This window comes from Alosa sapidissima, chromosome 5 (genome assembly GCF_018492685.1).
Source record: "Alosa sapidissima isolate fAloSap1 chromosome 5, fAloSap1.pri, whole genome shotgun sequence".
In the NCBI taxonomy this organism is placed as follows: domain Eukaryota; kingdom Metazoa; phylum Chordata; class Actinopteri; order Clupeiformes; family Clupeidae; genus Alosa; species Alosa sapidissima.
The window spans coordinates 32,212,688-32,225,226 of record NC_055961.1 but is presented as its reverse complement, the minus strand read 5'-3'; the positions used below and the strand labels follow the sequence as shown (position 1 = coordinate 32,225,226).

The 12,539-nt window shown below is 39.8% G+C and overlaps 1 protein-coding gene across 1 annotated transcript; it reads left to right on the top strand.

The window, feature by feature from the left end:
- The first annotated feature begins 62 nt into the window (after positions 1 to 62).
- On the top strand, positions 63 to 3,482 carry si:ch211-117m20.4 (CUB and sushi domain-containing protein 1). The gene is made up of 5 exons (XM_042092859.1): positions 63 to 855; positions 1,204 to 1,353; positions 1,650 to 1,817; positions 2,619 to 2,819; positions 3,017 to 3,482. Exons 1-5 carry the CDS (start codon positions 747 to 749, stop codon positions 3,028 to 3,030), a joined length of 642 nt encoding a protein of 213 aa, XP_041948793.1. The 5' UTR covers positions 63 to 746; the 3' UTR covers positions 3,031 to 3,482.
- The last annotated feature ends 9,057 nt before the right edge of the window (positions 3,483 to 12,539 follow it).

Sequence of the window (12,539 nt, the reverse complement as noted above, 5' to 3'; positions counted from 1 at the left end):
GGCACGGAAGTAAGGATGATTTGGCTGGACAAACAACAGTGAGGGAGTGTAAGAGCAAGCGAGGGCGCTTTAATACTGACACTAATCCAATCGATGTACCACTAGGTCAACAGAGTGGCACTCAGGTCTTCTCCCCAGGCCTTGTATATGTCTTTAGTCTTAGGAAATATTATATCATTTAGCATTGAAGACTATTTTTCAGAATAGCTTGAATTGCATAGGAGCTTGAAATGCAGGAGGAGCATTCATAAAACATTTTCCTAATAATTTGAATGTTATTGTTGTTGCCTTTACATTCCTTTCTATTGTTCTGCTCATGCAGGTCTTGGAGTTGAAGTAACAGTAATCTCTTGAGAGTCATTCTGTTTAGCTGCCTTGTTCCAGTTGTCTGCCGGTTATGCCGGTGGTGTTGTCGCTGGAGGAAAGGATTAGCCAGGCCTTAGGGCTTAGTGTAAATAGCCCTCTCTCCATGTTGGAGAGATCATTCCCACAAATCCCAAGCGGGAGAATTCCTGAGGAAAATAAACACCTTAAATCACCACATTAACTGTTTTTGGCTTGTGATCTGGTGACCTCAACAAGGGATTTTCAAACTCATTTTTCAATCTGTTCTCTTTGGATGATAATCTAATGTTCTTAGAGCCGGTTTCACCACACTTCACAGAGACTGAAAAACAAGCCATGTGCCAGGATGAAGAGTTGACGAGTGAGGTTGCCCTCTCGCAGTGACGCTACGATCGGGCACTATGAGGCTGGCCGCACTGCTTCTCTTGCTGTTGGGCTCTTCATATGGAGTGGTCACCCAGGTGTCCCTTCTTGATGCAGGAGCAGAGGAGGAAGCAGAACAAGGCAGTGGTAAGATATGACATTTGTAACCACCACAAGTATGCAGCAGCTGTATATTTCATCTAAAGGCAATAATGATATGAGAATGTGTACACTGCATCTGTATCTTACAAGTCTATGAAGCAACATGCACTGTCAGCTTTACCAATAAACTGATGAATATTTAATATCCAATCAACTGAAGAATATTTACCAATCAATATGTACAGTTAGCTTTATCAATCAACTGATGAATATTTCATACGTAGTAAAGTCCTATGTGTCGATAGCAGTCATATGTCAGAGTTTTAGTAAGGAGGTATGGTTGGGAGTATGTCTACTGTGTGACACAGATGTTAAATGAATGCCGTAACTCAGGTGTAGAGCCAGAGGTTGTGGCCGATACCTACTGGTCAGGCACTGCTCCGGTGTGTGTGGGAGGATGTAAGGGAAGACATCGCGAGCTGAAGAGGGATCCCTGTGGCAACTCCGACTGCTGCTGGTTTGGATACAAATCTTTCTGCCGAGGTACTGAGTTTAACATACAGTAAATGCTAAAAAAGTGCTTCAGTGTACTATAGAGTACAAAGCTACATCCGTAACATCCCCAGTGTGTATGTTAGCTCATTGTAATGTTTACTATAATTAGACATTAGACATGCAAATGACAATCATATAAGTGGCTAAGATGTCAGCTCGGTGTTACCAACATATGCCCACTGTGAATATAGGCACATTCAAGACATCTTATATCTGTCTTGTCTATACATTGACACCTGCCACTGCTCATCCCTGCCCTGGGTGTCCTGTGTTCTGCTATGCAGTAAACTGTGGTCAGCCTGATGTGGACGTGAATGGCTTTGTCTATGGGAATGACTGGTGGGTGGACTCTGTGGTGCGGTACGTCTGCCGACCTGGCTTCATGCTCATCGGTGACCCTGCACGGGCCTGCCAGTCAAACGGGAAGTGGACGGCCAAACCCTCCTGCCTCAGTAAGCCAGATATCTAGAGCTCAAGGGCAAGGAGCTCCCACTCACAGAAATGACTTGCATAGACGTGCATGTGTGTTTTCCCCTCAGTGAGCTGTATTTTAGATATAATGGTGTGTCACACCATCAGTAACACATTTGTCATCAAGCTTTTGCAACTTTATGCAGTTTGAAAATCTCTTTTATAACCTTTTTCATTGCCGTATACATTGCCTTTTTTGATATATATTTCTTGTATGATATTTGAAACAATAAATTGGAACAAGTCTATCTCTTATTATTGAGGCATCCTTTTGTCAATTCAACAAATCCCACCCACCTCATAGACATAGCGGTATTACCATATTACCAAGACATGACCTGAAACGGCATGATTTCTTTAATATGTAGCAGTGTCCATTTGAAGGTACTGACTGTTGTACCTAACAAGTTAAGGAAGGATGGAGCAATTCTATTGCTTCAGTGGTTCTGCTACCATTACTGTAATTTCTCCACTGTTAATCGTGGTTACTACATTGATATTGTAAACTGCAGGCCTGTAGTTTATACTTATAAGTGTGACTATACATGGCTATGATTTTTGTCCCCATTCTACCGCACTGCTTGTTCTGTTTCGTTTTTCATGTCTCAGGAGGTTGGAAGCGCGGGTGTGTGGTTAATATTTATGTAATATTTATATAAGTATGGCCTATACATGGGTATAATTTTGCCCATGTATTTTTTTTCTATACATGGGTATAATTTTGCCCCCCCCCATCCATTCTACCACACTGCTTGTTGTGTCCCTGTCCTGTCATGTCTCAGGGGTTTGTAGGCGCGGGCGGGTGGAGGTGAGTGAGCGGGAGCTGGACGGGACCTGCACCTCCTCCTGCGCCACCAAGTCCTACGAGGGCGAGCCCAAGCGAGGCTGCAGCCGCATCACCGACTGCCAGAAGAAGGAGTCGGGCTGGAAGCGCTGGTTCACCGGCTGTGACACCTGCCAGTGCGACTGCTTCATCTCCTGTGGTGAGTGATGTCTCCTCACAGACCTCAGTGGGCTAACTGCCCCTGTTATTCCTTGACTTACAGTCATTTTGTTTTGAATAACCTTGACGTTTATTATTATAATTCTTTCATCAACAAAATATATGGCAAGTAATACATGTATATAAATGTAGAAGTTCATTTTCTTTACTTTGCAAAATGGGTTTCACTTCTTTTAGCAACAGTGGGGTAGAGGATGGATCATTGTCACCACCTTAAAAACCACATAGATTGACTCGGTTTACAAGCAATACAGACTATAAAATGGACAAAGACTGGCTTGACTACTGCATTTTATTCAACATGATGCACTGGGATATATCTCCAGCATGAATCAAGACTCTTGACTGGATGTTAACACATGAGAAGCTTCTTTGCATTCTACTCTTTGGGTCATGGGATTTGTGTAATGGATCCGATGGTGTAACTGGACAATCTAGAACTCTTCCCCCATGGGATCTACATGGACTGACTCATTCATTTTTAGATTGGAGGAATTTCTCTTATGCTATATGGTACACCACAGGCATGATCATCAAGGAGCAGGAAACCTTAGAAATCCCGGGACGTCTGTGAGATTGTGAGTTCTCAATTTGCTCAGAGTTTCTGTGTGGATTAAAGACAGCTAATCTGAAACTTTAATCTTGTTACACCCTTTCACAGGACTGGCCGCGAGTGAGGGTGTTGTGTAAAAGGGGGACCTACAATGTGGAGAAAATATTACTAGGTGTTTTTCGGATGGGGTTAGATGATGGTTACTGATGCCTGAAGTTTACTCCATCTTGCCATTACCATTTGGTGAAATTAAAGACAATGGTTTCATATGCCTTTGGAATATAACAGCCAACTCCTGCAAAAATTAAAAAGACATGTTATTATTTGCTGTCATTGCTCACGAATAGAACTCAATGCCAGTGTCATTTAAAATGTCAGATACATTGTCAGATTTGGTTTAGGTCTGTGAGTGATTCATGTATGAAAGCCTCTCTTGTGAGTTAGTGTTGATTTTTTTCCCCTGTATTACAAGACAGCTGAAGCTGACTATAAAGATGTTTTCACTAAATTATGCACAAGGTACATTTGTTACATCATTTAACATATCTATGACTTTATCTATGGGATGCCATTGCTTTGATTAATTAATGAACTATAAGTAAACATAAACCGAAACATAAATGGTACGTTTTAATTCTGGATAATAAATGGCTGTTAACTGGGATATGCTGATCCTCACAGGTGCGTTTCGGTGTACTCACCCACATCTGTTGGGTCTAGCTTTCCACTCCTGTTGGACAGAATCTGCCAGTAGGTGTGATCAGCATCGTTTCCAGCCACACCGTTCACACTCTGAAGGTAATACCCGTAGTCATCATTGTATGTCACAGTGTACCTATGAACAAAAACAAAGGGACAGACGGGAGATTTAACCAAACCAGGGTACACCTGCATTCAGCATGATGCAATATCATAGTAATAGATAGCGTTAGATTTCATTACAGTAGGCTACATTTTGGCATTCAGTGAACAAAGAGAAACTTTTTTTGTTATCTTGTTTATTAAGGTCATGACTTGTCTAATCCCGTCCTGAATTCTAGACCATGTCTTGTCTCGACTTACTTGAAGTCCTGGTTACATTCCGTTAGCCTTTTCATAGCACCCAGGAGAATACCACCTGGCCTCATCAAGGTTTTATAATTCCCCTGTACATGTTCATTGCTGATCTTGTCTTGGACAGTGATATGGATTTCTACATCCGGGTATTGCTCTAAAGAAAAAAAAGTCATCATAATAATATATGGTTAGTGTGTAGGAAATAATGTTATGTGAAGTTAAATCATTGTTGCCATTTAAATTCAGTACCATAGTGTCAATGTTAAGTGGAATACTGAGTGCCAAGACAATTGACAGTGCTCAAAATATTTTATTTTTGTAATGTAACTGTATTTTACGGAGCCCCCGAAGGACCATAGTGGGAATTATTATTTTTTAGAGGTCCCTTTTGTGTTCCTTGCAATACTTTTGCATTCCCTTCACAATATGTTTTGCGTTCCCTCCCTTACAATACTTTTGCGTTCCCTCGCAACACATTTTGCGTTCCCTCGCAAAGTCAATGGTATTTGGTGGGAACACAAGTATTGCGAGAGAACGCAAAGGGGGCTCTAACAATAAATTCCCACAGATAATTCCCTCCATGGTCCTTCAGGAGTATCACCATGAACGTGTTTGTTATTTTATGCCAGTATTGCATGTGTAAGGACATAAAATTGCTTTTTCAAGATGCAAGCCCAAACCTTTTCAAGAATACAGTTATATTTCAAATAAATTCATAAACAGATATAATTCCATGACCCCCGACACCTGGTAATGTATTGGGCTTTTATGAGAAGTATTTCTACCACAAGCTTTCACTCACCAGCTGTAATCTGGAGCCCCAGAAGCTGCACCAGAGCTGTGAAGCAGAGAACAGTGAAGAGTCTCAGAGCCATCCTGTTTATCAATAGTCTTTACTGGTGCTGGTTCTTTTACTTGCAGCTGTATTCCAGCGTTTCCCCTGTAGCAAAAGATCCCAAATATCTAGGGCGTACTCTTGGTGTCTGCTGCCTTATATACACATTCGTAATCAACACAATGACTTTGCAATCTGTCCTTATGACAATGTCAGAACCAGGCCCTTTTATCAACTTCAGTGTTGTTTGCTTGATTCTGACAAGCTTAATCTTTAATCTTAAACAAATGTACATTTTAAAAATAAACATTTTACTTGTGTAGCACCATAATGAAGTGTGTAGTAGCAGGTCTTGTTTAAAATATCTATGCATGGAATCAGGTTGTTATCAACTGCAGTGATGTTTGCTTGATTCTGATAAGCTAGCACTTTTAACATTTTGATCGATTCAAGTCAACATTTTATTTGCACAGCAATTTGCACACCACATGATTCATGGGGAAGTACCGATAAGGAGGCTGAGCGACTGGGCCACTAGAGCAGTGGAGGTGGACAGGGCCATGAAGAGCAGATACCTGGCCGCCTCCGGGGGCTGCTCTGTTTGTAGGGGGGTGCAGTCAGTATTCAGCAATTGTGAGAACATCTGGGGTCAAATGAACCCTAGATTTCCAAACATTCCACATAACATTTTTCTTGGAGGGTGATCCAGCACGAGTGTGGAAAGGACTCCGAACCATCACTGGCTTTGAAAGAAAGTCCCCTCCTATGATGAATGTGAGTAAAGCCCTCCCTGATGAACTTAATGCTTTTTATGCCCGCTTTGACATGAAAAACACGGACTATATTGGACTAGCTGCAGCATGTGAAGCAAATGAGGATGCACCTTTCTGTGTCTCTGAGGTCGATGTGAGCAATGCCTTTAGGAGGGTTAATTGTAGAAAAGCTACTGGACCGGATGGAATTTCTAACAGGGTTTTGAAATCCTGCGCTGCTCAGTTAGTTCCTGTGTTCACTTATATCTTTAACACATCATTGGCTCAAGAGACAGTTCCTACTTGCAATGGTAGTGGATTACAGAAGGCAGCAGCAGAACTACAGTTACACCCCACTAATGATCAGCGGGCAACCTGTAGAGAGTCACAAGTTTTAAATACCTTGGTGTCCACATTACTGAAGACTTAACATGGACTGTTAACACTCAATATGTTCTGAAAAAGTCCAGACAACGACTCTACTTCCTTCGTCAGCTAAGGAAATTCAAAGTTTCTACATCCATCATGAAGGCCTTCTACACTTCAGCGGTTGAGAGTGTTCTAACTGGTAGCATCATCACCTGGTATGGGAACTCCACAGTTAGAGATTGTAGTACTCTGCAGAGAGTAGTGCGCTCAGCTGAACGTACTATAAGAACTCAACTCCCTGCTCTACAAGATATCTATTCCAGAAGAGTACTCCTAAGAGCCCAAAAGATTCTGAAGGACTCTTCTCATCCTAACAATGGATTATTCCTACCGCTGAAATCAAGAAGACGCCTATGTAGTCACAAAGCCAGAACTGAGAGACTCAGGAGAAATTTTTATCCCCAGGCCATCCGAACTCTGAACTTACACTATACTGACTTTGCACACATTCACTCCTCAGCACTCATCATCAAACATTTACCAACTCTGAAGTGTAGATACAACTGTCTGGAAATGGGAATAAGAAATACAGATTTGTTTTGGATTAAAAACAGCTAATGTGATATTTAAGCCTTTCACAGGGCTATTGGCAAGTAGGACAGAAGGGGCCCAGACATAGATGGTGCTCAAGTTGGAAAGATTGCACTCATGGATATGTATTTCTATATTTCTGTTCATCAAGTGGTGAAGTTGAAGATGATGTGCTCATTTTTCTTTGGAATGTAACAGCCAACTCCTGCAAAAAAAGAATGTGTTGTCATTGCCTGTGAAATATCTGCAGTCACTAGATCCTTCAATTGATATTTAATCTTTTTATTGTTATTATTTCAAACTTTATTTTAGGCAAGACATTGAAATCAACTTCTTATTTACACATATTGATGGCCTGGTAAAAAGACATTAATATTACAAATAAAAAAAATACATGAATGAAAAGGAATATCACTTCTTACCATAAACATAGCATACAATCAAAAGGAATTTCTTTACAAAAATGTAATGTTGCTGCAATGAGATGTTTGCTGTGAATCATTTTCAACTGGCTGTTAGCATGATAACACAAACATAAGTGGATGCCAGTGTACTCACCCACAGCTGTAGGGGTTTGTGTTCCATTAGAGTCGGACAGAATCTGCCAGTAGGTGTGATCAGCATTGTTTCCAGCCACTCCGTTCACACTCTGAAGGTAATACCCATAGTCAGGATTCTCTGACGCAGTGAAGCTATAGACAAAGATATTTTAGTAGACATTTGGACTTCTGCTAAGATAACATTGAAGCAAAATATATTACAGCACAGCATTTACTGTAGCACAACGTGGCATTATCATATTAGACAAAGGAATGCAAATGCAAATAGGCACAGCTTCCAAACACTAGTACCGATTCCGTTTTTGGTTATCATTCACATCTGTGCTGTCCTATCAAACTCTAAACTCTGTACACCATATCACAACATGCTTACTTGAAGTCCTGGTTAGTTAGCTGTAGTCTTCTCATGGCACCCAGGAGCACACCGCCTTGCTTGGCTATAGCATTGTACTCTTGTGGAGGTTGCTGGTTGATGTGATTTATGACAGAGAGTCTGATTAGTACCCCCTGCAAAGGATCTTTAAAAAACATCAGAAGTCATCAAAGAAATGTTTTGACAGCCTATAAGGTTAAGTACTGGGTCTGAAGACATTACTTTTCATTAACATATTAAGCATGTAATGAAACAATGTTTTCACCTTAAATTAGCTTTGACAAAATTGTCGATAAAACACTTTTAAAAATACACTTTTAACTAGAGCTGTCAAAATAACTGATTCATTTCGATTAATTAATTTGAGAAAAAATAACTGATTAAAAAAAAGAGCAGATTAATCAATTCCATATGACCTTTGACCCCGAGCCGTTCAAGTCAGTAATCATTAGACTGTAAAATGAAGGAGAGATCAGAAAATGTGCTGCCTAGCAGGGTTGTGCACAATTCGAATTGTAATTCTGCTTCCTGTTTGCTACCACAATTGAAATGCAAGTAAAATTCAAGAATTGATTTGGAATTTAAGAGCCAGTTTCAATTCAATTCTGGAATTTTGCACAAGCCTGCTGCCTAGATCATTGATTGGAACATTTACTTTTAAAAAACGGCCTGATGGTGTTGGTAAAAATAGAGTGTTGATTAAAATAAAGTCCTCTGCAATGTCTGCAGCAAGGAATTTGCATATCACCAGAGTTCGTCAACTCTAAAGTCGGAACTGTTCATTTATTTTCATTGTGTCCCCTAGGTTATATCTGTGGCCTGAAATGCCTTGTATGTGAAAAAAAACTTCTTCCCGTAGCACTTTTGAATTTATTTCCTCAGCATAATAGGTCATATCATAGATTATTATGGCCATTATTTGAACAGTGAAAATAATAATAAAAGAGTTTTTAAACTTTAATGTCACTAATGCTGATTATTCAATGATTCATTTGAATTTAAATATTTAAAATACTATCACAGCAAAAATGATATGCGAATAATTTAGATTAATTAATCACAGAGTATGTAATTAATTCGATTACATTTTTTATTCGATTGACAGCCCTACTTTTAACATAAATTAATGAATAATAGCTGAAATACACATTCTGCCCACACGCCAGTATCCAGGATTTTACTCACCAGTGGTAATCTGGAGTCCCAGCTGCAACAGAACTACAAAGCAGATAACATTGAAGAGTCTCAGAGCCATTCTGTGTGTGAATTTGTGCCCCAGTACCCAATGGTGCAGGTCGTTCACTTGCAAGTGTATCTTAAGTAGATGTTGGTAAGGAAGTGTCATTGCGACCTGTCATTGAGACATGGTCAAAAGTTCTTCTATCAGCTCCCATTACATTACATAGTTCCTTTATACGCACTTCCGTGTTCCTCAATCCTGTGTGCCCTGGGAATCTTTCCAACAATGACAATGTCACCTTTAAAACCAGGTGCTAAGACATCTCAATTGCATTCCAAGTTATAAACTTCAGAATTCTCAACTTTTAAAAGTGAGTGAACAACATTTATGTTCATAAAGCACACGTTTGCCACTTTTGGCCCTCAAAAACCTCAAAACCGTCATTTGCATTTTAAAATGTGGGTCCAAAGAAACACTTTGACAGTCATCCAACTCTAGGATAAGGTCTCAGGAGGAGCACTTCAGCTGTTGGGGCCCAGCACTGTGACTGAGATGCAGAGGTAAGCTAGAAGGTGCAGATGAATGAACAAGTAATATATGAATTCACTATTTGTTTTTGAATGCAAAAATAGACAAATAATAGAAACTGATCTATTAATCTCATTACACAAGACAGATATGGTTATACTGTACAGTAATGTTGTCGAAGCAGAAAACGTATTTTCTATCACTCTTATATTTTGTGTGCTGCACAAGATGTGAGGGATTAAAAAAGGTTTTAAATTCTATTCACAATGTGAAACCTGCATGCACACACCGTTCCAAAGTCTTTCAATACCTCCATATCAATTTATATCTTGGAATGTTTGTTGAATTGAAATAACATAAAACCCTAAAAAAGACACACTGAACACCAAGTTACTCCAAGAGGACTGAAGTTAGTTCACTGTAAGTTGCTAAATGATGAATAATGTAATAATGTAAGATACACACAACCTAAAAAAGAGTAAGTAACTCAACAAACCTGTTTGCATATGGATAAAGAGATAAATGACTGCTACCCAGAAGTATTTATTTTGTTAAACCTTTTCCTCATGGAGAGAATGAGGAAGGTTAGCAATGGCAATACTATCACAAAGTCTCTTTGTTTCACAATGATTTAAAGGAAGTAATTTCAGACATGCACAGGAAATGTGTTAAATTCTAAAAAAGGTAGTGATTTTCTCACAGTGGTCAGTCAACAACCAGGCCTATTTCACTTCACACAGCATGACACAAGATTCAATGACACTGCACAATTGGCTTTTATTCAGTAATGATGCATTTGTCACTTTTATTTATAGTAAGCAGGATGTTAATTTGAATAGGTTATCACTTATTGAGTCATCTCATACTTCTTGTTCACCAAGTTGTTAACTTCAGAATGATATGTTCATAAGGTTTTGGGGTATAGCAACCAACTCCTGCAGAAAAAATAAATACATTAAATTGCATAATATTATATAAAATAATAGTATGGCATCACTAGAGATAAAATACATCAATTTTCACAGCAAAGATACCTATTCTATGTTTTCACATTACGTATGATACTATATGCTACAGACATTAACCACTATACACAACAGACATTAGCCTTAAGATACTATACGCTACAGACATTAACCCCAAGACACTATACACTACAGACATTAACCCCAAGATAATATACACTACAGACATTAACCCTAAGATACTATACACTACAGACATTAACACTACTAGTTTTTGTAAGGAAATTCGAGTATGGCTTACAGCAAAACAGAGATTTTGCTGTAAGCCATATCTACATTTAGCTTTACCTCATCAGAGAATAGATATTCTTTAGTTGTCTAAACAATGGATCTCAAGGTAGGCTACTGACCAACATCTATAGGGGTCGGGCTTCCATGGACATCGGTCAGTATTTGCCAGTAGGTGTGGTCAGATTCACTTCCAGCCACACCGTTCACGCTTTCCAGGTAAAAACCATAGTCAGGATCCTCCGTCACAGTAAATCTGTAGACAAAGACATTGAGGCAAAAATGCTAAAGAGTAAAAATCTTTTATCATTACTGTCAATACTGTTGCTGTCGTGATCATAAGCAATAGTCCTATCTGGTGATACTAGAAAAAGTATACAAGGTAACTATAGAATCATATTTCCAATTTAAGTCTAGTCCAGTCTGCGACGTCTTATGTAACGTGTCCTATAGCTGTAAGAGACCTACTTGAAATCACTGTTTGCGTCCTGTAGTCTTTTCAAAGCCCCCAGGAGCGAACCACGGGGCAGAGCTGAGGTGTGGTAAAGCTGTGGAGCCTCGTTGGAGACATCGCTGACCACAGAGAGACTAACTGGTGCCTCCTTCAAGGGCTCTTAATGAGAAAGGTGGAAGGTCAACCCAATTAGTGAATAGAGGATGAGAGGGAGAGTAGACCAAATGTTACCAACTAGAAGTTACTGGGTGCTAAATAAAGGTTCAAACAATACATGTAGTGTTTTTTTGGTACACAACACTGTAAGACTGACACCAAAATTCATACTTAATTTCATCACCATGATTACTGGTTTTGATACTTTTCACACTGTTATACTTAGATCATCATTTGCCTGTATACCAAACCTCACACATTCTTGAGCTTGCCAGCCCGTATGATATTTATAAAGCAGGGGAGTGAGATGTTTGGCATCAGCAGCAATCACTCACCTGCCAGGATCTGCAGACCGAGCAGCTGCACCAGAACTACCCAGCAGAGAGCAGAGTCGAGTCTCAGAGCCATTCTGCACCGCCGTAGGAGCTCAGCTCACCTGTGCTCTCCCCCTGCATCTACATCCACAGAGTGCTCTCTCGTTTATACACTGCTGCCCTGCCCATAACAATGTAGCCTACCACTCAATCAGTGTTTGTCAAGTAATCAATACAAGCTGGATCCTTGTGCAAAGTTTTGAAATGCAGCAAAGAACTTTCCAAGAATATTAGACAACTATTAGAGAGATTGAAACAAGATGAATGTATTCCTTTGATCTTGTGCCTCCCCTTTTTTTCCTCGTTTAGCTTTCATAACGCCTTCTTCAGAGCTGAGGGTAAACAAACGCTGTGTGCCGCGGCTTAGTGCTTTGATCATCTACCTTGGCCTTCTGACCTAATGTTCTCTTGAGAATAAAATAAGACTTGTCTGTGCACAATAGAGTGTGAAACATGCAGAAAGTTCACCCATTACTCAGTGATACTTAGCTGGAAATATATAGGTGGAGACAAACACAACATGAAAAGGTGAACTACATGACCCCTCGCAGGCCGCACCTTTAGATAAACCTGACTACGTTTAGGGCCGCTGTATTTAACAAAATGAGAAGAGTTTGAACACTTGACTCAAAAACTGACGCTTGATTAGCATGGAACATTATGTCT